General features: G+C 32.5%; 1 protein-coding gene across 2 annotated transcripts in view; it reads right to left on the reverse strand.

The window, feature by feature from the left end:
* The window catches only part of LOC123714382 (netrin receptor UNC5C-like), a 74,586-nt gene extending 65,495 nt beyond the window's left edge, over positions 1-9,091 (reverse strand). For both annotated transcript variants that reach the window (XM_045668618.1, XM_045668617.1), the window contains exons 1-2: positions 8,951-9,091; positions 3,201-3,281 (exon numbers count right to left, since the gene is read on the reverse strand). In XM_045668618.1, coding sequence (XP_045524574.1) covers positions 3,201-3,258 — 58 coding nt within the window. In that variant the 5' untranslated portion in view covers positions 3,259-3,281; positions 8,951-9,091. The remainder of the gene's footprint in view (positions 1-3,200; positions 3,282-8,950) is intronic.
* Between the last annotated feature and the right edge of the window lie 18,207 nt (positions 9,092-27,298).

Here is a 27,298-nt window from a genome sequence, read left to right on the forward strand (position 1 = left end):
CCACATGTCTAAAATTAACTACCAAAAAAATACTTTCCTGTGTTATTATAATATATTATCTGTAAATAAATGTATTTTATTTAGTATTTCTTAGTCAATAGTTCTAATAATGTATAGTAATAAGTTATGAAAAAAATTACTAATTATATAATGTTCCGATATATGGATATATGTTTTTTTTAATCGTTCTAGCAACGCCGTACCAAGATATTAATTAATGAGTTATAACGATATATAATATATTTTTATTACATCTACACCAAGGATAACAATATTTTGGTACCGCCCTTCAACAACATAATTCAATGTAAATATTTTATAGTTTATAACGGAAGTCGCCGTCCCCATATCTAACAGGATCATAAAAAATAACGACCCGACAAAGCTTTCTTGTTCCAACAATGTATCAAACAAGGTGCAAACCCAAATCCAAAAATTACCTCCGAATTCTCACCCTAGAAAAAATATCGACCACACCTACAAAAACTCCTTGAATAGCCAAGAATTGTAACACGATACATACAAAGATTCGTCGAGTGCCCGTCAAGAGGTTCCCAAACAAGATAATCCCTTTGTTAGTCGACTTATAATGGCGTCAGAGACTTCTATTATTTTCTGTTTCACAGCAGCTGCGATGTTTAAGTTTCGTATTTCAAAGTTAATGTTCCTTTAATTTCTCTTACACTATCCTGTTGCAATGAAGACGCTATTAACAGTTTATTGTATATTTTAAATACACTTTAAGTGGAAAAAGTTAAAGTTCTACGCGAAACGGGCCGAGTGTGTCATCGTTTTGACATCAAGTGGGGACTTGGCAAAAAACAACGGAAGTTCTACGAAAGATGATAAAATAAAAATCTAATATTTGCTCCTTATGTTACTATTTTTCGGATATTGTTTCTTCTTATCAAATTTTGATACGTGTAAATGACAGATTCGGTAGAAAGCTAAGTAATAAATTTCGTTTAAAATACGATATTTTATAGGTCAAATGAATATTATCTTTAAAAGCGCAACATAACATTTTTTAGCCAATTGAAAGCTTATGTAATAATAAAATTCGTTTGAACTATATGAACATAGATAGTTTTTTTCATGGAAAATTGCAACCATAGCAACCATTGTAGAATCTATCTTATTTTCTCTTTAATTCTACTTTTTTAACAGCCTTATTAATAAAAGAATAGGCATAGTAACAAACACGGATCTTTGGTTCTCTTAGATCTCTTCATAAAAGGAGGACCAAAGATCCATGTTTGTTACTATGATCTTAATCCAAAACACATTTCGCAAAAATTTCTTTTCGAACACAAACTTTTCAAACTCAAATAGTTTTATATCAGTTTGCTTAACTGAACACACAAGGAATCTAGAACTTTTAGATTCTAACCACAATTCCGAACTCACGGAAGAAAAATAAAATTCTGAAGACAAGTTAAATGGGATAGTCATGTTGGGAAGTTGCTGGCTGCGTCACGATTATTTTTTACGGTCTCCACTTCACCTTTCTAATCTATTACTTTTTTCAACAACGGATTTAGAGCTCCATTAATACGTCTTCTTTATGGGAATCAGAATGTGTTCAATAAAAACTTACTGAAGTCGTGTTATAAAAAGCTGGACCATTTACATCGGTATATAAATGATAAACATCCCTCTAAAAAATATTATTCAGTTTTTACGCTATACAAAACACCGTTTTTCCATATTTTTTGTACCATTATATGTGTTTAATATAGATCTATATATAAACCAAAATTTAGCCTGGGGGATTTATAAGCCGAAGAATAATTTGTTTTAGAACAATGATATAAAATTTATAGATGCATGCTCTATATTTTTTTTAATGCAGGATCAGCCAGGGAAGACTTTCTAATATAAAGATTATTTAGAAGCACATATGTTTAAATTTACACATTAAATTGGATATAATAGTGCAAAGTTATCCGTTTATTTGACCTACTTACAATCTCTTGCCGCTTCGAAGTTCCTACAATAATTATTAATTAATAATACGGTTTCTTTTAGTGTCTTAAGTACTTAGTAGTAGTATTTGATAAATTATTATGAATTACGTGTTTGTGCAATATAACTTTTCATATAAGAACACCGTTTTCTACAGATTAAAAGCGACCTTTTCCTATTCTCAGACCTCAGATAATGCTTGCTATTTATAGCCTATTTTGAGGCTAAAGACAAATCGTATTATAAAATATTAACAGCTATAATCGTTGTATGACTGTCGAAACTGTATGGAATAAATAATTAAATCAAATTCTATCGAAAAATATGTTTTCTATGTTAGCCTACGAACTTTTCAGCCCAGCTCAATTTTTGAGAGACCAGCCTGATTAGTTTTGGTGTTGTGTATACATATTTTAATCATAAGTCACATTATGTACAGTCTAACTTCATATGTATATGTTATTGAGATATGGGTATAAACGCATGACTGATCAATTGTTGATGGGCAAGGCGATTTAATTGTTTTAAAAACCCGCAATTCAATTAATTTCTTTAACAATTAAAAAAATAGAAATGCTACTAATAATATTGATGTCGTGTATTAACAGTAGCTACTAAAACCATATTATACAAACATTCTAAAACAATGTGTATGCCTAAAAAATACAAGAAAATATGTCTTCTCCAATTTAACATACGTACACATGCGCATTAATTACATTAGAAAATAAGTAATATTGGGTATATTGCTTATTTCAAAGATGAAGAAAACGAATTGTGGACTTTTTAGATGACATCGTACCTTTTCTTATCTCGTTGAAGATTAGGTGCCAAGTCTCTTAGTGAAATTTCGGCGATATCTTAATTTTTTTACCAACCCTCACACTTTTTACGAGTTTAAGTGGGTCTGAAATTATCTTGAGCAGACATCACAATTTTTTGCAGGCATTCGAGTTTTGGGGCTAATAAGTTGGAACTTTGTTTAAAAAGTATCATTGCTAACCTTTTTTGAAATTTGTACATCATAATTTTTCATGAAACCGTTACGCCTTTCAGTATTAAATTGTGTTATCTTGTTTATAAATAGAACAAAGTAGCTAAACTAACAAACTACTTTTTAGTTGAGATACCTGCTAGATTCTTGGAGAAATTTTTGTTAGGGTATTACACAAATCTACAATACGAAAATGTAATTAAAATTGTGAAATTATCATTAAAATCAGTCCTTAACTTACCGTGTTTATCAGCAACCACTGCGACCACCCATAGCAAGAGCAGCGCGCTCCACGCCATGACTACTCAACTCCGTGCATCACCTAAAACAATAGAATGTTGAATGACCAATATTTGTTGAGACTGGGCCAATGTTTGTACAACCATTATAAATTAGAGCTTTTTATTTGTTAAGTTAAGAGGTACAAATGGTCTGAGCTAATTGAGTTTTACTTTACGAACTGTAGGAGGGAAGCAAACAATGGGTAAATGACAATTTTATACCACGGTTGTAGTATTGCTACGACCACTAAGCATTGTCAAAGTTATTTTGAGTTTAACAGTATTTCTAGTTAGAGTTTCAAAGAAATGATGCTTTAATAGTCAAACATAGCTGAATAAAAAAAATTCGTGAGACGGGTACAGTAATATCATTTGAAATGAACAAAGACGAAAAGAAATACATAAATTTAATAAAAACGAAACTGTTAAATATGCAATACCAACAAAAATACACAATGTTAAACACAGTTTAGCTTTCAAAAAAAGGTATCAAGACAATACTAATCTTATTTCTTAAGCCGTAACAATGTGGTTTGGTTAGCAACTGCGTAACAAATTAGTCCCTTTCGAGTATATAAAAAACAAACAAATTTGAAAAAGAAATATGCCCTCGAAATAATAGAACAGGGGCAAATGGATTCAGCGAGCGTGAAATTTTAGATAAATCTCAGTTTTTATTTGGAACCGCTTCCAAAAAGAACAACATTGAATCTCGACTTGTGTTATTCTTAAATGATTTTTAAGGGTGACAAAAAGGGAGTCGACTTTTATCAAACACTCCGTTGATCTTGAAAGATACCTAATACCTAATTTTAATATAGAAAAGTATAAAAGAAAGAATATGGCAGGTGCTCTGAAGTCTTAGAACGCTGGACAAATTTTAGATCATACGTGAGGTCCTGAAGAACTTCTAACATAAATCTAGCATATCGCATTATCACCAATTATATAATTAATCCAAATAAAATCGCGTAATACATTTTGAATCTCAATTTACATCTAAGAAATTCCTCTATCTTATTTATATAAATAATAAAAATCGATTTTTTATGTCTGTGTTGAAGACTTTAAAACTGGATCTATTTTGTAAGACATGAAGGAGACAGAACTGCTTTTAGTTCTGTGTACAACGCAGTTTTATAGGCTTATTATTATAAGAAATTTGCGATCAAATAGAGAAAAATGCGATCTTAATAGAATTTCACTTCCTTTAAATCATAAATTAGCGTATTAATCTCTCATCATAAGTGGGTTATTCAAGCCGTGTGAGGTCTTACAAGGTGTCAGATAACCGCACAGTAGCGTTTAAGAGCTATAACATCATCTGATATGAAGATAAGACCCAAGATTAATGTATTAAAGCATATTACGGGTGATTTATACAGCTCTTTTGAAGATGACGACATTATCTACCATTTACAAATAGAGTCATTTACGCGAGGATGTACCTTGATTATTTTGTTCTGTCGTTTCAATCGATAAAACCAGAATTATAATTGCAGAAATTTTTAATTAGAGCCAGATTTCAGCATGTTCAATCTACACAATGAGAAAATAATCTGAAGAGATTGGTGAAGGGATCATTGACTATTGTGGGTGAAAAGACGTTCCAAGGTAGGTGGTGAGGCCAACTCAGATTTATGGGATTATCTGCTTTTTAATCATTTGGTTCCTTAGCAGGTAGTTTGAGTTATCATCCTTATACTCGCTGTTGAATTTTGGGTCTAAGAAATACCGGTATCTTCAGGTTTTGACAGTACATGTACAGCTGAGATTTGAACCTCAGGTATGAGAGTCGCACGCTGAAGCCACTAGGCCAGCACTGCTCTTAGCACGACAGACATCAAGGTAAGGTTTCTTTCGTTTACTTTAATAAAGACAAATCTAAAATCGCATCGCATGAAAGTATTCAATGTACTTTGGGATAACTATTTATATCGTACAAAAGGCTTTTAATGCGCTACCTGAAAGCTCTTAAAGCGTTTAACTGTAAACCCACAATTTACGTAACTTTCCCGTCATTAGTTGGAGTTATGTACACAACGGAATTACTGAGCAAACCTATCGGTTACTCGCCTTTTATGGCCTGCGAAATTTGATCAGATAAATTTAACAATAGGCGATGATTTAAATAAGGAATGATAAATTGTTTACCTCAAGGCATTAAATGGTATAATTCCTTAATATCTTTGGTTTATTCGTACACATTGACTTCTCTAGTGCTTTTATTTCTCTTTTAGCACGGATTTTCTGGTAGAGATCGCTTGTAAGCGATAGGGCGGCACTAGTTACCGAGTTTTATGCATAGCGATTTTTAGTATTAAATTTTAATTCTTCACAAGAGTTTACATTTAAGTGAGTATTGCTTATATTCATTAAGAATTTAAATATGTGTAAATGATGGTTGTTGGCGCTTAGTTATGTCTGAGTGTCTAGTATAGTCTGAATTTATGGTATAAAAACTGTTGTTTAAGGGTCTAAGTATTAGAGAGTTTGCTCGTTTTCGTCTCTAAAAATATGTCGCTAAAATAACTATGTATATGAATATAAATAAAACTCAAAAATGTGTCTGTGCTATACAAAGTTCTAATATTAACATTGTTTGTGTAAATCAAAATAAGTAACTGATTATATATATATTATAAACACAGTATACATTATATTGTAAACACTATTTTAAAAATTTTAGTATGAAATTACCTGCCCATTTTTCTACATATGACACTATCTTTTTGTAGAGGTATCTAGTGATTTTTAACCTGTAATTTTGATAGTGTCTTTTTAATAGGTCTAATTGAACCTAGCGCAAAACTTATTTAATAATAAATAATATATATATATATATATATATATACTATACTATACTCGTAGAACCTTACGCACAATGGTAGGTCCATTGAGCGTCTAAGTGCGGAATCTGAGTCCACACATTCATACTCGTAGAACCTTAACCTTCCTCATAGTTAAAGGAAAAACAATTTTGTTTTTTTTATAAAGCCTTCTTTCATTAATAGCTACACCAAGCTTTTGCATTCATTACATTCATGTACGTTGTATATACAAAAGTAATTTCAGGAATATATTAATGTGTGCACCCACAACCACCAAACCAAATAGCTTGAGTGCGAATATGCGTGAATGTTTCCAGTCATTTTTTTACACGTAAATACACATATTTGTAATAGAAAACACTTGTAATTAGCGAAATCAGTGACCAAGCAAAATAGGGATTCATTTTTATATATAGATACATATTTACCGAAAACGGGATCATACTGCAGAACACAAACGAAAATAACAATAACTTAGACTAAGATTATAATAACAAAACTAACACCCATTTGATACATAATTTGTAACACTATGGAATAAATGTGGCATTATTATTATTATTATATATAAATGTAGTAAACGTAAAGCTTACGTCCGCAATGTGGAGTTTTTGCAACGTCTTCAATAATACTCCCCTAACCGAAAAGGGACTTTAAGAATGTAGTTGAATAAAATTTAAAAAACGATGTTTCTCTATGAAAGTTGTCGACCAGATTTGTGTCTGAAAAAATGTGTATAAGGAAAATACAGTTTCTTATACATTTATGCAATATCTCATATCCTCTGCTCTTACAATTTCATAGCTGATAGATCAAAGGAGTCGACAATAACAGTTTATAAAATTCCTTGCGAGTATAAAATAACATTGTAACATCAAAGTACAATCAACCCTTTATGAATCTAATTGTGTTTCTATTTGTTTCTTGTAGTATAACTTCGGAAATGTCACCTTCGGATAACATAGGAAAAATTATCGTACTGAAATTAAAAATATTGGTATGCCATTTCTTCCGGTATCGAAGTTTTTTGTCCGTGTAAATTTTTTTTAAATATCTTACACCAGATATTGTTTATTAATACCGAGTGAGATGTTATTAAATAAGTGATATGAATAATATTGCAATTACGACCTGAATTGTGTCATGGCTTTTGCGTAGAATATCTAAGTATCAAATATTTTAATTAATTTGTATACAGATATTTGAGAAACTTCAATACAATAACGGTAAACCTTCGCGTTATTGCGGGTAGATCTGGACCGCGTTGTAAAACCAATTTTGAACAGTTCAAAAGCTAGGAACAAAAATTTAACAACATTGTTTATTTTAATTTTATAGCAATTGAAACAGATGCAACGATACGCAAAACTAATTATGGACCTGATAGATCATTATAAATCTCGCAATAGTGAAATATAACTTGAAAAATCTCCGCGTTATAGTGATAACTGTACTTTCATACATTTTCAAACTCATGGTAGAGATACAGACATTGTGAAAATTACAGTTATTATAATTTGAATAGCCCGATATAATTGTATTTATTACGTAAGCATAAATAACCCTGGATGTGCTAAGTGACAAGTGGTTTTAATTCAAATATAAAACACTTAAATAACAAAGACTGCAACTTGCATGTCATTCTGCCGTTTGTCGGACGAAACGGAACGGAATAGCACCTATTAAAAAGCTAAACATAGCGCCACTTCAAAGACCACCATTCAACGGTAAACTATTGTGATGGGAGCTCTCAAATCAGATAAAAATGCTATATAAAAAATGCCTAAATAGGTTAATGTCATGTACAACTCGTCACGGAGAGATGGGCGGCGATAGAACTAATAATTTTGTAAGTTTACGTGGCGTAGGGCCTCGTTAGTGGCGAAAGCGTCTTCAAAATTATGACAATAGATGTATTCAATGATAGGTATACTTTCGTAAAAACTTACGCAGCTTATTTCGAACGAGTAAAATGTCTCAAGAAAATGTTTATTTTAAAACTCTAAATCCGATGTGACTAAACCTATGCTATGAATAAACATAAGACATCTTATTCTTAAAATAAGAATTATTTGAATAACAAATAATGTTATGGAACCAAGAGTTCTAAATGTGAAATGTTTAAGTATAAACTTACTAATGGCCATTTATTGAGATTCGCATTTCTAAATATGGACCTACCTATCTATGAATTAGTAAACAAAAAGCTTACTCAAACTTAGCCGTTGAATTATAGCGATAAGAATAATATATATTCAAGTTCACTTTGTTCTAATATGTAATCTTATCACTTCTCAAGGCAAAAAATCAACAGTTTATAACTAATTACGAGTAATTAATCTTAGCTGATTGATCACCTATTGACTTATCTTGTAGAACTTTATATGGACAACAACCGGCTTCCAAGTGTGGACCAACTTTCTATGTTTCTTATACTAATTCGGAAGTACAAAGTATTGAAATTTAAATAATTGTTTTGTGTGAAATAACGTTGTTCAATTCAAAGAAATTTATTCTGCGTTGCAATTTATAGAGTATATGAACCATTTCTAATGAATTCAACTTATTTATTTCACATATAAGTAATGATCAATTTAAAATGCAATATTACTTTTATAGGTTAGAATTAAGCAACCATAATTGCCAAATTGTAGCGGAAAGAGCGGCAATGTGTAGTGTTTGAACTATGGTCTAACAAACTAATACATCATAAACAATAACATTTACATAACTTATCAATGCGAAATTTATTGCACTTCTTACTCAAGAAGCTCAGATAACTGTTATTTGATTGCCTTAGCTTAAAACAAAAAAGGCAGTCAATAAAATCGTATAAAAACTTAACGAGGTGCTAATATGACATAAAAAATGTAACTTACACTTTAAAAACCGAAATCCAAAACCACTAACACCATAAATTATGTTCACATCACTTTATCAAAGTTTCACTATACACAAATAAGAATACACAAACGCGTGTCCGTTAAATAGCGAGCGGCGTAACAACCGTCATTCGCGGCGTCGCGTCTCAACTGAACTAAACACAGACTACAGAGATCGGGGGAATGGGGAATGAACAGGACGGGAGGGGAACTCCAACCGAGAAGATAACTTTTGATCTTTTTGGTGCTATAGAAGATTTTAATGACACACTCGCATCTGGATGGTTTGAAAAAGCGCACTAAGTGTTAATGCATGTCAAGGGCTTAGTAGAAACGACGTGTTAGAAAAAGTGATAGTGGGTTTGCGGGTGACATTTTTATAAATAGACCAATATTAGGTTGGGACAAAAAGTAGGATTGATTGCGGACGTTTTACGAGAAAGATTCTAAATTGTTCTTAATGACTAAAATATAAAGCTTTGGCGTCTAGAGAGAGAAATAAAAAAGTATTTTCTGTAAATACTTCATAACATTATAGCTCTTTGTTAGTTTAATGAAATACATTATTATGATAATTTAGTGATATAGTCCTTAAGTACTTGGACATAATCTGTACAAAATGTACTAGTCTACCACATAGTGCTTTAGCAACTATGGCAGATACTGGGGGCTTAGTCAAGATGACTTAGTAGTGTATGTAGAAAGCCGAAAACTAAATTTGTATGGAAATTTGCCGCAGCAGCTCGCTAACACTTGACAATTGACTTATAAAACTTTTTGCAATGCCAAGCTCTTTTACCAATTCATCAATGCAATATTTATAAACAGAATTAGTATTATAAATTGTTCAAAATTACAAATATTTTATATGGTCATTACAAATTTACCAATGTCAAGTGTCAATAGGACTTGAAAGAAATTATTGGTATTTCTTTCTTTAATTATTATTATTAGAAAGTATTTATCACTAATTTTTTTTAGACTTTTATCTATGTAATTGTAATTTTATACATATTTCATAACTTCAAGGGCAATTTATAAGAATTATTATGTAATAGCTATATACACGTGTATATTTGTCAATCTTTTACATTCGTTAGCGTTATAATATACCGATCAATTGAATTGTTGGGACTTTGATTAAGAAACTTATATTTTTTTAATCAGCTCTCAATCAAACGTTTTCGCCAAGCAGACTAGAGATGGCGCTGTGTGTACAACGTAATTTTGGTTTTAAAGCGGCGATGTAGGAACTAAAGAATCATCTAGAATTACCTTATATTATAGCATCTATTTATCCGTTCTGATATTACCAAAATCGTCGAGGCAGACGTCTTAGATATTACGCAAGTATTTTTTGTGATGGTCCCGCATATGTCAGGGGTACAAAAGGCCGCAGCAGGTACAAAGGGCCCATCCTCGCTCAAATTACAATTTAGACCTAGGGCTGCCAACATTTTTGAAGCATCTGAAAAAAATATATATACATACTTCAACATGGTGCATCTATGGTCTTCATCATCAGTTCGATCACAAATGCGTCAGTTTTAAAAATTCCGAATTAAAAATTATGTAAATTCTTTCATGAATACCAATAAATTTGTGCTTTCCTAATTTCTTATACAGTACAGTACAGTTGTATTAATAATCATCTTGTATTTTTTAAAATAATATTATTATATTCTCCAATGTAACTTTCTCAGTAACTTAAGATAACTATTGATTTTGAAGAAAATATTGCTATCTTTTAACAAGTCATTGGACTATGAAAGAAGTTGAAACATCGATACTTTATCCAGTATAAACACTTTATAAGAGTTTCTAACAAGTGCTCTTGAAGGAATTATTATACAAATAAATTATGTTTACTACTTTTTTTCTAGCCTCTTTTCAAAAGTACTATGTGCCACGAAAAACGCACGTATTTGTTAATAGTTGTTGTAAATGTTAAATAATATATTCAATTTCTTTAAATATAATGTCCATTTTTCAGAGTCCTGAGCCAATTATCTTCGAATAAACCGACCACAATTAGGTTTTTATACCATACTACATTTTATTGCGACATCAGCGCTACGGAAATCAAGAGAACTACAACGATGAACTATTCATGCAAAAACGCCATGCGTGCGCCTCTGATAAATTACAGTAAACAATAATTATTTCTAGATGCCAGTTTAAGGCTGTTGACCGTCCAACAAAATATGTATAGATATTTCTCTCGGAAGAACTTACAGGAGAGTAGAAATTAATTGTACAAATTTCACACATTTAAAAAAGCAACCCCGCGACCGAAGTACAGCTTCTGCAGAATCCAGAATTATAAAACAATAAAAAATAATTAACAAATCTCATTTCTCACCTAAGAAATTTGTAGTTTTCTGGTATGTTAATTTTTGGCAAAACTGGCAACCCTATCAACTGACGCGATCATTCAAGAACTCAAAAAAATTACAAATGCATTGTGTTAATGTAACAATGACACAAAAAGCTTCTGTATGATTCTCATACGTAATAAGAGATCGATCATTATCGATGGGTGTAACGTGAGAGCCTGGTTTGTAAGGCGTAAGTAGATTTATTGTGTAATAAGCCTCCTCAAAGATTACCTTCTATTCACACTATTCGACTACGATTAAGTCAAAACTCTATCCAACAATTGCTACTTCATTGGCAACATCTGTACTATTGTGGTAAAGTTTCCAATATCTTCACGTAGTCACTATTAAATCCTTCTTTTTCTTTGTAATTTGATGTACTCAATAATGTATAATTCGTATAATAAACTTATCAATATTTCTACTGAGGTTAGCATCAATTGGCGCCAATGCAAAACGTCACAGATTAGAAAACTAGATTACATCCATAGAGTAGCTGTCAGATACAACAGCTTTTTTGTTGTTGTTTTTATTTTGCTATATTTATTGTACAATTATTAATTATTTCAATAACAGCTATAATTTGTAATGTATATTTGGGACATTTAAATATTTTATTATAAAATATAGATAGTGTTTTTATGGCGATTAATCATAGCTCTCCTTTGACACCTTGTAGTTTACCGTCATCTGTCACCACTTGCTATCGTGACGTTCGGGTAAAAAATGTGTGAAGATAGCGGTCTCTGTACTTGTAGCAAAGTGTAGCAAAAACTCGAAGCATTTTATGTGCACCTGTCATAGACTATAGTATAGTGTACAGTTATCGTAAAAATTACAAATGTAAACTACAACGTTTCAACGTATGATCGAATAGTAATTTTAAAAGACAATATTAGTGTTTTTATATTTAAAAAAAAGTATTAATAGGAGTAAAATGCCCAATAGTATTCGTTATCTATAACTGCTAATAATATTCTAGCAACACCCAATTTTGTATGGAGAGCTTCAACATCGTTCAATAGCGTATTTGGAAATAAACCAAAGTATAGACATAATAAAAACATTAAAAAAGTAAACATACGTCGTTTAAAAGGAATTTGTTGTAAGTTTAGTTTTGATTCACAGATTACTATAAAATAATAGATTATATTGACGTTTTTGAATATTTTACGGAACTACAGATATTTTTTTTTTATGTTAAAGTAGGCAAACTGGGTTGAGACTCAGCTGATATTAAATGATAACGCCAGATGTGCATTGATAATAATTTAAACTACAACAAACGATGAACGTTATTTTAATGTTAAAGTAATTTTACGATAGTCTCAATACTTGATTACCACTGTAATCAAGTTATACATTTAAGTTTTATGCAACGCATCTGAAGATTTAATAAAAAATATATTATAAATTTGACAAAGGCTGTACCCTTCTTTGGAAAGGATGAATATTTATAATGGCGGGGGTATATTTTTATCGAAGGGACGTTTTACCTGTTTTGGAATTTGGTTTTAAAGAAACAAAAACTTGGTTTCATTAGACTTTAGAGGGTTAAATTAGAATGGTCTCCCATACCAAATTTGGCCCTGAATGTAGTTTATAATTTCAAATCGATTGTTTTCTCTCTAGTTGGTATTCAGTTATGCGGGAGTAAAATAAAATTACGAGGCGTCCCGGCCCTTTAATGTTGGTGCTATCCGCTGGTTTCTATAATCGAAATACGATCCGTAGATAAAGAATATATCTAGTAAAAGTCCTATTTCATTTCATGACTTTCGGCTAAGAGATTGAATCTACGCAAATCTAAAAATCAATAAAGAATTGTAATTAATTAAGTAAGATACATATGAAGCAGCAAAACAAACAGGCATCTGCACCTAACAGAAACAATAATTGTTTCCCTAAGAGTAGACATCAAAACTGCGTCGTACAATAAAGCTCCAGACAAGTTAATATTTAGTTCATTATTCCACAGACAGAAAAAATACAGATAAAAATATATTCTTGATTATTCATATTAACAGATAAAATGAACGTACAATTACACGTAAAGAGAATTTTAATTGATTAAATTATGACATATCGATTACTGGCAACGTCTTTATCGAGCCCAGTCATCAGCGAAGCCTTCGGCCCTTAGTGATCACCTTACGCGATAATATTTCGTTTTATTGTGTCTGATTTTTAGTTCGGTGTTTCTCACGTCATGCATTTTATTCCAATTCTGAATTTAAATTGATTGTCCTTATGTTACTAAACGAATTCGCAGTGTTGCTAGAATAAAAAAGTAATTATAATATACGTTTAGTTGTTGTGTCATTAAAACTTATTAAATTTCTTTTTGACATGAACCTCCTTCGAGTTTTTGTCGGTAAGAAATTACAACATGGTGTGTACGGCAAAAAGTTGTAAGATAAATACAAAGTAACAAATTCCGTTTTTAATTTCACGCTCAAAAAAGGTATATATTCACAAGGGACAAGTGCATGAAATAGCGGACGACAAAACCTCAAGGTTCTTACTAAACTCACATCCTGGTGGTAAGAGAAAACCCGATAGACAAAGGTGCGTTGGTTGGGTACAGTTATCAAGGACCTCGAAACAATAGGGTTACGAAGCTGGACGCAAGAAACACTAAATAGATTCCAATGGCGAAATATACTTGAGGTGGCCTGGCCTACAAGGGGCTTTATAGCCATTGATAATGATGATGATGATAAGTTACGATATAAGATGTTTGGTGTACTGGCATCTAATAAAAATTGTCTATAACTAAAAAACTGTAACTGCAGAACTTTTTGGATAGTCAAATCTTTAAGAGACCGGACCGATAAAGCTTTTGAGTATAAGAAACTATGTTTATTTGCCTTTAGCCTCGTGCAATGTATTAGCTAGGAACGAAAATAGAGAAGTCCCTAATGTGTATTCAAACAATTCTCCAACGTGGTCGAGGCACAAAAAATATACAAGTTTTTTTCATATCCCAACTTTACGTGGGTTGTGATACCTTTTTATTTTTAGGGACATTGATTGATTGAACCTTATGGCACGTTTGAGAACTTTGGGTATTGTTTTTTACAACTATCCGATATCTGTCTAAATTTATTGTGTCTTCATTTAGTTAATTATGGTGCGATAAATAAAAATTTAAAACATCTTTTGATGGGATTAATTAAAATAGTTTTAAAAAACGACGCGAACGAAATTGGACTTTTAACTTTTGGATATTTTGTGCGGAGCGAGTTTCTGCTTTATAACTAGGGAGGATTTTTTTGACGTTGAGAGATTTTTAACTACAATTTTATTTTACGTAAATTTCGTGATACGGAAATAATGCTATTTGCAACAGGACGCTATGTTGATAATACTTTACATCAATTTTCTTCATATGACAAGTATATAATAAGTCTATTTTGTGATGAAAACATCCACATATACAGTAAGTATACAACACATTTTACAATTATAGTCAAATTGAATAATAGTCTTGTGTCTTTGAGGAAAACAAATAACTTAACTATTGTGACATTCTATTATGTTAATGTTAATAAATATCTAATAACATATAAATAATATAAACAAACATTGAAACATTATTAATATTAACTACGAAGTAGTATTCATTGAACAACGCTTTTCTTTCAGAGGCCCTTTTATCTTCAACCGCTTTCTTAAAAACAAAATTTTCACTAACGATTTACTTAACATCTTCACCAGCAACCTTAAACAATATCTCAACTTGACCTATGCTGAAACAGAAAATATTATTATTATGCAACAATAGTTTAATTATATATTAGACATAGACATAACATTTATTACTAACAAGACACACACACAGAAACACATAAAATAACAATAATCAAAAATAAATAAAAAAAGAATCAGAGATAACAATTTTTTTTTAAGAAAAAGGTTTAATTGTGTAATTCGTGTATGCTGTGGTTTTGAACCAATTACGGTTCCGGCTCAGCATTATGCTGAGGTGCAGAGTTGTTGCGCCTCAGTCGCAAAAATAATAAGAATCTAATAATACTATACTCAGTAGAAACAAATAATAATAATATTAGTAGTAAAAGTTAGTAGTGTAGTAATGAAGAAAAAAAAATGTAAATTAAATAAATATTTGTAAGTGCTATGCAGAAATTATTTTAAAACCGTTAATACATCATATGGAAGAGACTAACTAGCTGCTCACCTACTACTGGGAATCCAAGTGTGACGGCTGGTGCACATTCTTTTCAGCAAAATGTATTTTTATTGCGTATAATAAAGTTCTAATGAATACAGAAAATAGCGCTTTAAGCAACGCAAATTACTTTCTATATGATAAATACGTATCACCCTATGTAAAGATCGCCCCCAAGTGATTTAAATACCTCAAGAGGAAGAATTTGGAAGTCATCTTCCTGCATTTCACAACTGTTGATTTATTCTGAGCTTAATAAATCATAATCCGGAGCTGTCTGGCTTAGGGCTGACGCTTTATTTGACTGAGTATTTTAGGCCGCACTGCAGCTAAATCGCGGCGATATTTAACGACTTAAAAATAATTACGATTTGGTATTAGATTAGGACGTTAAACAAAACCAGTAGTTTTATATATTCACACGCCCGCATTTACAATACATGGTTAGGAAGTGCTTACTTATATTCATTTAGTGTGTATTATTATATTAGTGGGTATATCTTACAAGCTATCTTTTCTAAAATATATGACAATTAAAAAATAAATTTTACAAAAAATGACAATAGTATTGATATTTTAAAGTAAAATTATTTAGCTTCAGCAAATCCTATCCTGTGAGATATGTACTAAAGGAAGATTTTTTTTAATTGAAACCACTATTGAGTACGTCAAGCTCTGGATAAATATGAAGTGGAGTAAGAAATATGTATGTTAGGTCTGTTTAAATCAGCTAAGAACGAATGCGGTGTCTAAAGAATAATAAACCATACCGTTAACAAACCGTTTTTTCCTTAAAATGCTGAAATATATACAATTTTTGCATAGGTACAAAACTTCTTTGTTAAAATTATTTGATAAATTGCATACAGTTTTTGCATCCCACGGACTTGCGGTTTCGTCCTAAACCGCGCTAAATATACCACAGTGCGGTCGCTCTTGAGACATGACGGTTTATTTGACATCTAAATGTCTTAAACAAGTCTGTTTATAAACTGTTTTACTCTCTTTTCATGCGGAAATCTTTGATTTGTGTCGGCTGAATGTAACGGGTATTATTTGTGAGATGACAGTGAGTGGCGTGATTGATTGTTTTTTGTTTTATGTAGAGTTTGCTTTTATAATTTCCGTTTTTTGCATTTTAAGTTCTCTAGCGTCTTAGAAGTCCTATCTATAATTATATTTTTACGTTGGAATGGGGCGTTGGTTGGTTAATCAAAATCGAAATGGTTCATATGCCCATAAAGTTACAGTTAAAAGATGATAAGCCGATGATAATATTAAGTAGTAAGGTTAAGGTTTAATTTCTATTTTTTTTTAATTTATAGAAACTAAAATCAGAGTTTAATATTAGACATATTATCATTTTTATATATTTCTTCACACACACACGTAGTTACAATACACATGTACATTTTTAGTATGAGTTTAATAATATAATAATTTAGGTGTCCTATTTTATAGATATTTACCACTAACAAAGCTCCGTTACCATGGTGAAGAAGGAGAAGAAGGCGCCCTAAAAAAAGTTGTATAGAAGATATAGAAGCGTGAGCAGACGTCTGACGTTTCACACCTAAGCCTTATTTAAGGCAGTTTTCGCCGCGCACCACCGCTGTCTGGAACCAGCTGCCCACTGCAGTATTTCCGTATCAATTCGACTAAGGGTCCTTAAGCGTACTAATTCATAAAAGGCCGGCAAAGCACTCACGATCCCTCTGCCATTGAGAGTGTCCATGGACGGTATCACTTAACATCAGCTGAGACTTCTGCCCGTGTAAAAAACCGGAGGAGACATGGATTGAGATATTTGGTAACAGCTGAAGGAGTGCCGATCAATGGATTAGAAGGAAGTTAGGATATCTACCCTACTCTAAACTTAACTGTATGTACTTAACATTTGTATATTTGATTGGAAATAAACGGACCTTATTATAATGTTAAATGTTTTCATATTTATAAAACATTTATGTATATGGTTGGTGGACTACGTTTCCAACGCACATCCGTTGTGCGTATTTATGAAACTCTTTTGCATGCTTCGGCTTCTTGATTGATACATAAAAGCTGACTTTACCGAACTTTAAGCTCTAAAATCTCTCTCCAAATATTAGGTCCTTAGGAAGTTGGCGTTTTGTCGTACTGGCCACTTTGTTCCAAATTCAATGTTATACAGACTCGTGTATTTGTTTTTAGAAAACGATGATTCATTTAATTTCATGTTTTGAGGTTTTTCTTTGCGTCACTCTATTTATAGAAAATATGAAAAATCGCGTCATTAACGAGTGGCAGCAGTGCTGCAGAAACGTCTTGAAGGATTAATGATGTGTACGGCGGCAGTGTCGCAAAAGAAAGTGTGTTTTTGGTTCCAAAGTTTTCGTTCTGGAAATTTCGACCTGCAGAACAAAGCTTGTGAACCGGAGACCTAATATAAATATAAATGTAAGAAAATTCTTTCATTTTATAAGACGCTATTATGATGCCACGATAAAAACATTTTCACACTTCGTCCCATCTTAATTTATAAAGAACAAAATTGCATACAATTTTTATGATTAAATTTCTGTACGTTATTAAATTTTACACGCCACTTTGTTATTTAAATCTTAAAGCTCAAAGGGCTTTTTGCCGTGATACAACCTATAACATGTAATTAAGATGTGATTTTTCTCATGCTTTATCAGTTAAACGTTAATTGTGTATGCAAATTTATTTTACGGTTAATTGTAGGAAAATTCATCAACTTTTTCAATGTTTTAGTAACGTTTTTTTTTCATAGTCGAGACATACCTAAGTCATTCTTCGGGCGATTTACTTACGGGAGTATTTTTTTAAGCTCTGACTCTGAATAGCGTTAGACTTTAAATGCTAAAAGTAAATGCGTGAGCTTAATCAGACCATGGGTTTCATAGAGGGATCGATCTAACTCTCAGAAATAAAATTTATCTATAAAGAATATTTTCACAGACCAACGTAACACGTAATATGTTTGTGACACCATAAACTTCTTTTAAAATCTTCGAAATGTGTATGTATAATTACATATAAATCGTACTTATTATAGATTCGTGAAAAATTTAGTATAGAATTTTATATCCAAGAAATCAAAAATATCTTATGGGACAAAAATCTTGGTCTGTCACCACACGGTGCAGTGTTGGCTTAGTGGCTTCAGCGTGCGACTCTCATCCCTGAAGTCGTAGGTTCGATCCCCGGCTGTGCACTAATGGACTTTCTTTCTATGTACGCATTTAACATTTGCTCGAGCGGTGAAGGAAAACATCAACAAACGATACGTATCAGCCGCAGGAGGCTAATCATCTATTTGCGTATTAGATTGACAAATGATCATGAAGCAGACACACAATTTGAGCCCTAAACCTAAAAGACGTTGAACGCCACTGATTTTTTATGTCGCCACACAAACGGGGCAAATATGTACGCTGAATTGTATCCTTCGAAGTTTTTGAAGTCGGTTAAAACAGCAAGATATTAAACGTGAACTCGCAATTTCAGAAATAAGGTAAAACGCAAATGTCACTCGTCACCGCGAGCGCACACGATGTGAGCTTTAAAAGATCAACCGACCTGAATTACGAACAATAGGACATAAAGCAATGCACCACTATGAAAAAAGCGTTTAATGTTCATTCGAATTCTTCGCGAACATAACAGAATAAACACTACTCATCCAGAGCTTGACATATTCGGTAGTGGGCTGATCAATTTATAAAAAAGCATTGTTAACTGCATATCTGATACCCAATCCGCTGTTTTACCAGTAATTTTTAATCTAAAATTGGAAGAGTAATATTTTAATTATTTAATTATAAAATTGTAATTAATGTGTAATGAACTGAAAATGTGACTACATCACACACACAAAACAACTTTAATAATAACATGTTGTTAGCTGAACTTTTTGTAACTAGAATGGTAAAGTTTTAGGGATTCATTTATCGATAAGGAAACATGACAGGCACATAACAAATACAAGATATGGTAAAAAAATATACAAGTTATAATTAGTATCGTTTCACAGATAAGAACCTTTTTTATAAAAGTATGAAGAACCAAAAATTATAACATCAATAGATAATTTACAAGGAGTATCTTGATGTATGGTCTCCCAAGACTTAGTTCCGGGGCTCCAATATCTGCTAAAACAATTTACCTTGATTCAATATCAAGATAAATTGTTCATAATTAAAAATAATGTTTTTTTTTTTTCAACAATTATTTTAAAAGGCGTTTGAAAGCAGTAAAACATATCAATTTTGAAAAAGTGTTATAGGAATCACACATTTTATGTATATGTGTATATATATATATATTTTATTATATTCTAGTGGACCCGACAGACGTTTCATTATTGATTTCAAATTGGTATAATTAACTAAAAATGCTTTATAATACACAACACTTTTTGTTTGTTTTCCTGGCGAGTATATAAATAGTTTTGTTGGTATTCCGACACGGAAACAGGCGACATGTGAAAAACATGCAACAACAATTAGCCGTAATTATTTTATATATATATCGATTTTCAGAGTTTTTTTAATAATAAACACAACAAAAAACTTAGCGAAATCGGCCCAGCCGTTCGTGACGCCGTGACCAAGGGAAATAGGGATTACTGAACGTTTTTCTTGAGCAGTCACTGTCAACGAAAATCCGCCACATAAATAGAAAGATAAAGATTTTCTTTACATCTTTTGTGATTTTTGCCTAACTAAGATGATCTTTTTCATACCTGTTTCTTTATAAATACAAAATACACTTACATCCTAAGCCTCGCTTATTATAAGGCAGCCAAATCCACACCCTAAATTCATTCTAAAATTTCTGTATTAAGCGCAAAAGTTAAAATAAAAAAATGCTTTCTTAAGACGAATAAATAACTTAACTATAGAATTTCTATAGTCTTTGTTCCTAGTAAGTTTTGAATAATGCATTTATAGTACATCATTGACTGGATAAGAGCAAGTCAGTGTGGAAGCTGATGGGTGTGGATGCGAAATTGTCGGCCGCGGGGTCCGGACAAATAGCTTCGTGAACTCACCACACCGGTAGCACACGACGCCGCCGGGCCAGCCATTATGCTACGGACATTGGACCGTATATATCTACAATCTAGTGAAGTGAATAGTTATTTCATAAACGTTTATGGGCTACGTATATTTTTAATAAAATATAGCTTTTTACAACTGAAGCGTTTCAATTCTTAAAAGGCTCTGCTTGCAAGTCCCCCTAAAAAATTTCTTAAATTAAAAAAAAATTAAAAATTTATTTATAGAATTTAAATTTATTGAACTAATTAATCACCCTATGACAACCCCTAAAAATCTTAAATATAATACTATAATTTATAAGTACATCGGTAAAAAAATTATATAAGGCTAACTAAAAATAAATCAACTCAAAAATCTCCCTGAAATTACTCTTATTAATAAAAGTAAAATCATTCTTTTGTTGATATTACTGCGGTGTTACGTTACATCAGGTGCTCCTGTCCGTTTGCGGACTGATATTTAAAAAAAAAACCGGTCCTAGTAAGTACTAAGTTGGCCAAAGGACTCTCGTTTGAACTTACACAAAAGAAATTATTTTCTTCCGTAATGGGGTGAATTCTTGAATTTGTTTATTAACTAATTTGGAAGATTGCATGTGTTACGAACTACATTATTAGAATGCTATATTATATGTGAATAAAATATATATATTTACAAATAAATGACCAAAAACCAGCGCTGTGGAATACGGCATAATGCTGAGCCAGGGCCAGTTACAACCACAACACATACACTTAAAATATACATCATACCTTTTGCCTTTCCATAATTTTATGTCATTTTACTTTTTTAATTATTATTATTTTGTGTGTTTCGTAAGTAATATATGTTCAGCTATACTATGCCGGGACAAGTTTGCTATAAACTAGTGAGCACTGAAAGAAATCTGCCTGTAAGCGTCAAATTAATGTTTAAGTTATGAAAGCCTTATTATTTTTCAATAAAAGAAAGATATGGGAAAAGTAACCTACTTCCAGCAAAGTAGATCGACTTTTCCACTTAAATTACTTGGAAGTTTGACCGCAATAGATTGCGGTGGACTGCAACAGAAAAGTACTTTTGCTCTTCCAAGCCTTAATTCAATTTCTAGTACAAAGTTTACAATTTACGAAATAAAATCTCTCATAGTTAATATTTATTATTTAGTCAATATAAATGATATTAATACATAATAATGTTCTATAACATAGAACTTTAGTGATTACATTTCTCTGGGTCAAGCCCCAGATTGCATGGATCTGTGACGATGTGTGTATGATTTTTTCCGTTAACAACATTGTTAAATATTTATTTATTTATAACAAAGTGCAAATATTTATGGAAAAACAAATAGGTACATAAAAATTAAAAGGTATGCAACGCAATACACAAGAATAAGAATTATTATGTGTGTTACTTAGGCTAACTTTTTTTGAAGAAATAAAGATCAACATATGTTGAACTGGCTGTTTATAACTCCAGTATGACGGATTTCTTACTGATGTTATGTTTACCGCACTTACAAATATGAATTGCATGCATATATAATATTATAAGAGCCGTGTTGGCTGCTGCCAGCCTCAGCCCTGAGGTCGTAGGTTCGTTCCCGCCTGTGCACCAATAAACTTTCATTCTATGTGCGGCATTTAACGTTTGCTCGAACTGTAAAGGAAAACATCGTGAGAAACTTCCCTTGGACAAGGCACAGGAACAACATCAGACCAAGGTGTATGAACGCTGGACCACACGCGCTTTAATCCCAAGCCAAGAGTATTTCAATAACTATTCACTAAATATTCTAACCTATGAAGGTTACTCTGCATCTTCTACCACATTTACCATGAAAGCGTTCAGAGGAGTTGTTCGAATTCATACCTACAGCTGAATTTCATCACCACACTACGAGGCAGAATACGAAAGAACCACTCGTATCACCTCGACGTCCGTCGTTCCACAACTTAGCGTTTTTAGCCGCGCACCACCACTATATGGAAATAGCTACCCAATGACGCTTTTCCGAACCAATTCTACTGAGGGCCATTCAAAAAAAGAGCGTACTGATAGCGGACGGAACTTAGCACACTTAGCATCAGGTGAGCCTCCTACCCGTTTACCCACTGTTCTATTAAAAAAGCCAAACCTTAAGAAAGAAAACAAGCTATTAAGATAAATATACCGGAAATCGCAAACATCGAATAAGGGAATATTCATTCAAATCTTGAATACCTTCATATCTTCAATAGGCTTTCGAAACTCAAATTACAAAAATCAGTGAAAGCGACTTTTTATCGGAAATAATTTAAAGTACGCTCAATACATTTTACTTGAAGCAAACGAGAGGCCGTAATAAAGGGCAGACGCAAAAACCTAACGCCCAAATGGATTCACGGATTGAAAAGTCTCAAAAAAGTCACGTAGAATATTAGATATTTGAAAGCTTCATTTTTAACTTTAATATCTTAATGTTTCCTGATAAAAAAGAATTACTTTGTTATACTGCTAACTATGTTTATATAAAAACACCTGACCAGGTTTACAATTCCCTTTTAAGAATTGATACGTTCTTGAAGGACGTCAGATTGGTTCAAGAATACTTCAGTGGGAAGCTAACCTGAACCTAAGAATTCAACTGCTGTGGAACCCCACACAGTGTTATTGCGCGGCCTTAAAAACGCTAAGTTATGGATCGAAGGACTTCAATGTGATACGGGTGGAATTTCGTATTCTACCTTGACGTCTGATGATGATCTATCATATGCCGACACCAAATTGTATCTTATTTCGGCCATAAAATGCGCAGAATCGATGTGAACTTAGAGGAAGTGATCGTTTATAACACAGAAGGTATATCACGTGACCGTTCACAAACCAGATGAACCGATCAGGTGAAAGACTCATCCTCAAAATCACTGTCATAAGAGAGGCACTGAACAGAAACCGGTGAAAGCAGATTGTCTGCTCTTGATGCTTCCTTGCTGACCACGGCGCTCAGACATACCGAATTATGAGAGAGAGAAGTTTTCAAAAGTTAGTCTTTCTATTTTATAGTAGATACGAAGCATGGAACAAAGTAATTCAAATGTGAAAAGGTTTACGATTGCCTAAAATACAAGAAACAGTGCCCTGTTAATTACAATAATCACACAGACACAAACACACACCAAATTTATTTTTACGACTCCGTTTCCATTTTTTTTCCTTTAGCACTTGCTTATTTTCTTCTATTGTATCTTATGACAATGACCTAATTGTACGTGTTCCGGTCCGGTGGTGGAGAGGCTGGCTATCTGTCACTCAGGTCTCCTGTTACAGAGACCAGTCTCTCACATACACTTCCAAATGTTATCATCTTAGTTTAATCATAATAACCTGCTATATGTGAGAGAAGAAATAAAGATTATTATTATTATTATTATTATTATTAATTAGCGTTTATATTATTATAGATAAAAAAGAAAACTAAATAAGGCTTCCATCTTGCTCTATACTGATTAATTTTCTTACTTCCTAGCCTCGGGGAAGCGACCGCGGTATAATTTTATCTACAACTCATAATCAACGGCGTCTAAATATATTCTGGTCTGCATCGATGAATATGAATTTTTACTTATACTAAATTGAAATGTTACAAAGCTTTTGTTATATTTATTTTATTTTTGCCCTCAAACATTTTAAAGGACAATCAGATACTTGTAAAACTATGTTTATAGAAAGGATATACACATGTAAAATGATATGAGAACTTAAGAAGGCGCAGCCGTAACTATGAGATCCATGCATCCTCATCAAAATCGAGTAGCCCGCAATATCGCAGCAATCAACTTGCGAGGGACTCTTTGTATTGCAGTTGCATGAGTCCACCAAGCATCCGTGAATATACAATGCAAATACTAATAATAATATCCATAATAATAAAGGAATAAAGAAAATACGGTAAGGTTTCTAAAACGACGAAAGGTCTTCATGGAATTACTCTAAATGTCCAACGAGTAATTTTTCATCATAGTGTTGTAAATAGGACACAATCTGTGAACAGGACTATGATAACTAAAGCAAGAAGAGTCTGTATGTCAACTAAATTAAAAATGTAACATGATAATAATATACTTCATTTCGTTTTATATTTTTCAAGTTTACCCTGTGTTCTGTTTACCTATAAAAATTCAAATCAGTGGCGGTACACACTGATAAATACATAGGATTTTTGTAACTGCTTCATGATCATTCGCTAATAGGCAAGTAGATCAGCCTCCTTATGCACATATAATTTATATTTCATATCATTAATTATTAATGTTTTCTGCATTACACACGCCGTCGACTTTTTGGGTCTAAGGCAAGCCGGTTTCCTCGCGATATCTTCCTTCAAAGAGTTTGAGCGAATGTTAAAGGCATGAATTAATAAGCTCAGAGAGTCCATTAATATGAAAAAGCTTTAAATATCCGTAATGGGGTAGACGGATGTCTTTGTTAAACATCAGTAACATAATTCTAATTGAAATCACGAAACTCAGGTATTCATTGAAAGCGGCAAATCGAGAGTCACGATCGTTCCGTTAACTATTTGTGATTCTGCCACAAGTGTGCCGCTAAAACGCTTTTAACACCTGAATAACATGTATGACGTAATCAGGGCGTGTTTAGTTTAATCATATTCACACAAATATACAGTATTTAACCTTAACCATAAGTATTAATAATAATTAATTGATAATCCATATATTTTCCTTGCAAAAACAGTAATCGAACTTTTATTTAATCAAATTTTACAAAATAACCCATTAAAAACTGTATTCACTATGTTTAAGCCCATGTGCAACAGTCTAATCAATCCTGAGCTAAAATAAAAAGCTAAGCTAACAAACAAAATAAAAATAGAACAATACAACAAATTTTAAAAGTTTTTATTTTATACTAACATTTTATATATAAAAGTTAACAATTTTTGTATAGAACACTTGACAAGGGAGGTGAGAATATCAAAGTATAAGACCGTGGAATGGGTTAATAAAATACAGATTCTCCGACGAGAGAGTTCTATACGCATCACGCAACATGATGCGTCATATGACGTCCAATCATAATCACGCACGGTGTAATGTTTTTACATTATCACTCTTCATATAGTTCGTATGGCATTACACAATTGAGCTTTCAAAAACATCGTATTGATACGAAACTAATTGTAAAGTGAAGCATTACCTACAATTCGTGGCTATTATTTTATTCAAAGGCTGGCATTGTGATTAACTATTGGCGGTGGTGTCACTTAACATCAGGTCCTGTCTGTTTGCCTTCTGTTATATAAAAAAATATTACCGCAAGTACGGTGATCACGGCATCGAAGCTGAGTACGTATAAGTATTTATTGAGACCTTTGTTTTTCGTCCACAAAAGCTTGCCATACTAAAAGTAGATTAGTAGCTTAGTCTTCCCTGGGAAAAACGACCTCCCATTGTTTAAAGAAAATATAACATACTAATATACTACTCCCTACAAAGGCGTTATATGTATTGGAAAAGGGAAACAACTGTAGATATCCAGAGCTAGTTCGTTAAAAATGCTTAATTTCGGCATCGGAGAGTTTGGTTCAAAGAAATTGGAACAAGTTCTTCTGATAGAACAAATGCCATAATGGGCCTTAGCTTAATAATAGACTAGTCGAAAAAGAATACACTACATTTCCTCCACACTCCATTGAAACCCGCAATAGAAGTTTTGATAAACAAGACAAGTCACGATTTCATAATTTCTGTGATTTTGACCGCGAGACAATTAAAGGATCTCCGTTGATTGGCGCAGTCTTCATCCCCAACGCTAATTAATCCATACAAATTACTCCCGGCCCCCTGATTGCTCCTGACCGATGCCTCTCACTGAGTGTTACTTATTTTACAGGAATGTTTTTGTTTCTGTTTAACACCGTAAGTGACTGTATTGCAAATTGCATTTGTATTGCAGAGCTTGATATTTGTATCTTCTTTGTAACTTAGAAGATGATGACTAAGTTGTACCTCTCTCATTTCTCTTGAGTCGGAAGCTCATATCTCAACGTATTGGTCAGCAAGAAAACATCTGGAGTAGCTATTTATTTCCACCGGTTTCTGTCCAGCGTCTCTCTTATTACAGTGCACAGTTTTGTCGTCATCTGGTTGGTGTTCTTTTGCATTCTGTGTTACCAACCACGATCAATTTCTCCAACATCACGCCTCTGCGCATAGTTGTCTGAAATATGCATCAAATAAATAAAATAAACCTTATTTGGTCTGGGCTTTTTGGATTTTTGATTATAATTTCTCAATTTAAAAGGCAAGTAGGTGGATCATCCTCCTGTGCCGGATAACGCCGTATAGACCGAAGCCACTACGCCAATACTTCATCATCACTTAATTTAAATGTATTTCCACAGATAACTTACGAAGAACCACTCAGACTAAACATTAGTAACATATTGTTTTAAGTGAATTTTTATCAACAACTGTGCCAATATAAAGACAAAACTCGAAGTTCATTACGTTGCGGGCCCGTTAAGATTATACACGCTTTTGCATTAGATAGAAAATTATTTATATAAATATGTAGATAAAAATATCTAGTAAATTCTATCACCTAGATTGCAATTGGATTTTACAAGCGAAAAATCCCTTTGAAATTCTGTAGAGTTCAATATCTGTAATCCACGCTTATCATCTTCATCGCCATCTCCATAGCCATTGCTATGCAAGTG

Source organism: Pieris brassicae, chromosome 9, assembly GCF_905147105.1.
Source record: "Pieris brassicae chromosome 9, ilPieBrab1.1, whole genome shotgun sequence".
Lineage (NCBI taxonomy): Eukaryota > Metazoa > Arthropoda > Insecta > Lepidoptera > Pieridae > Pieris > Pieris brassicae.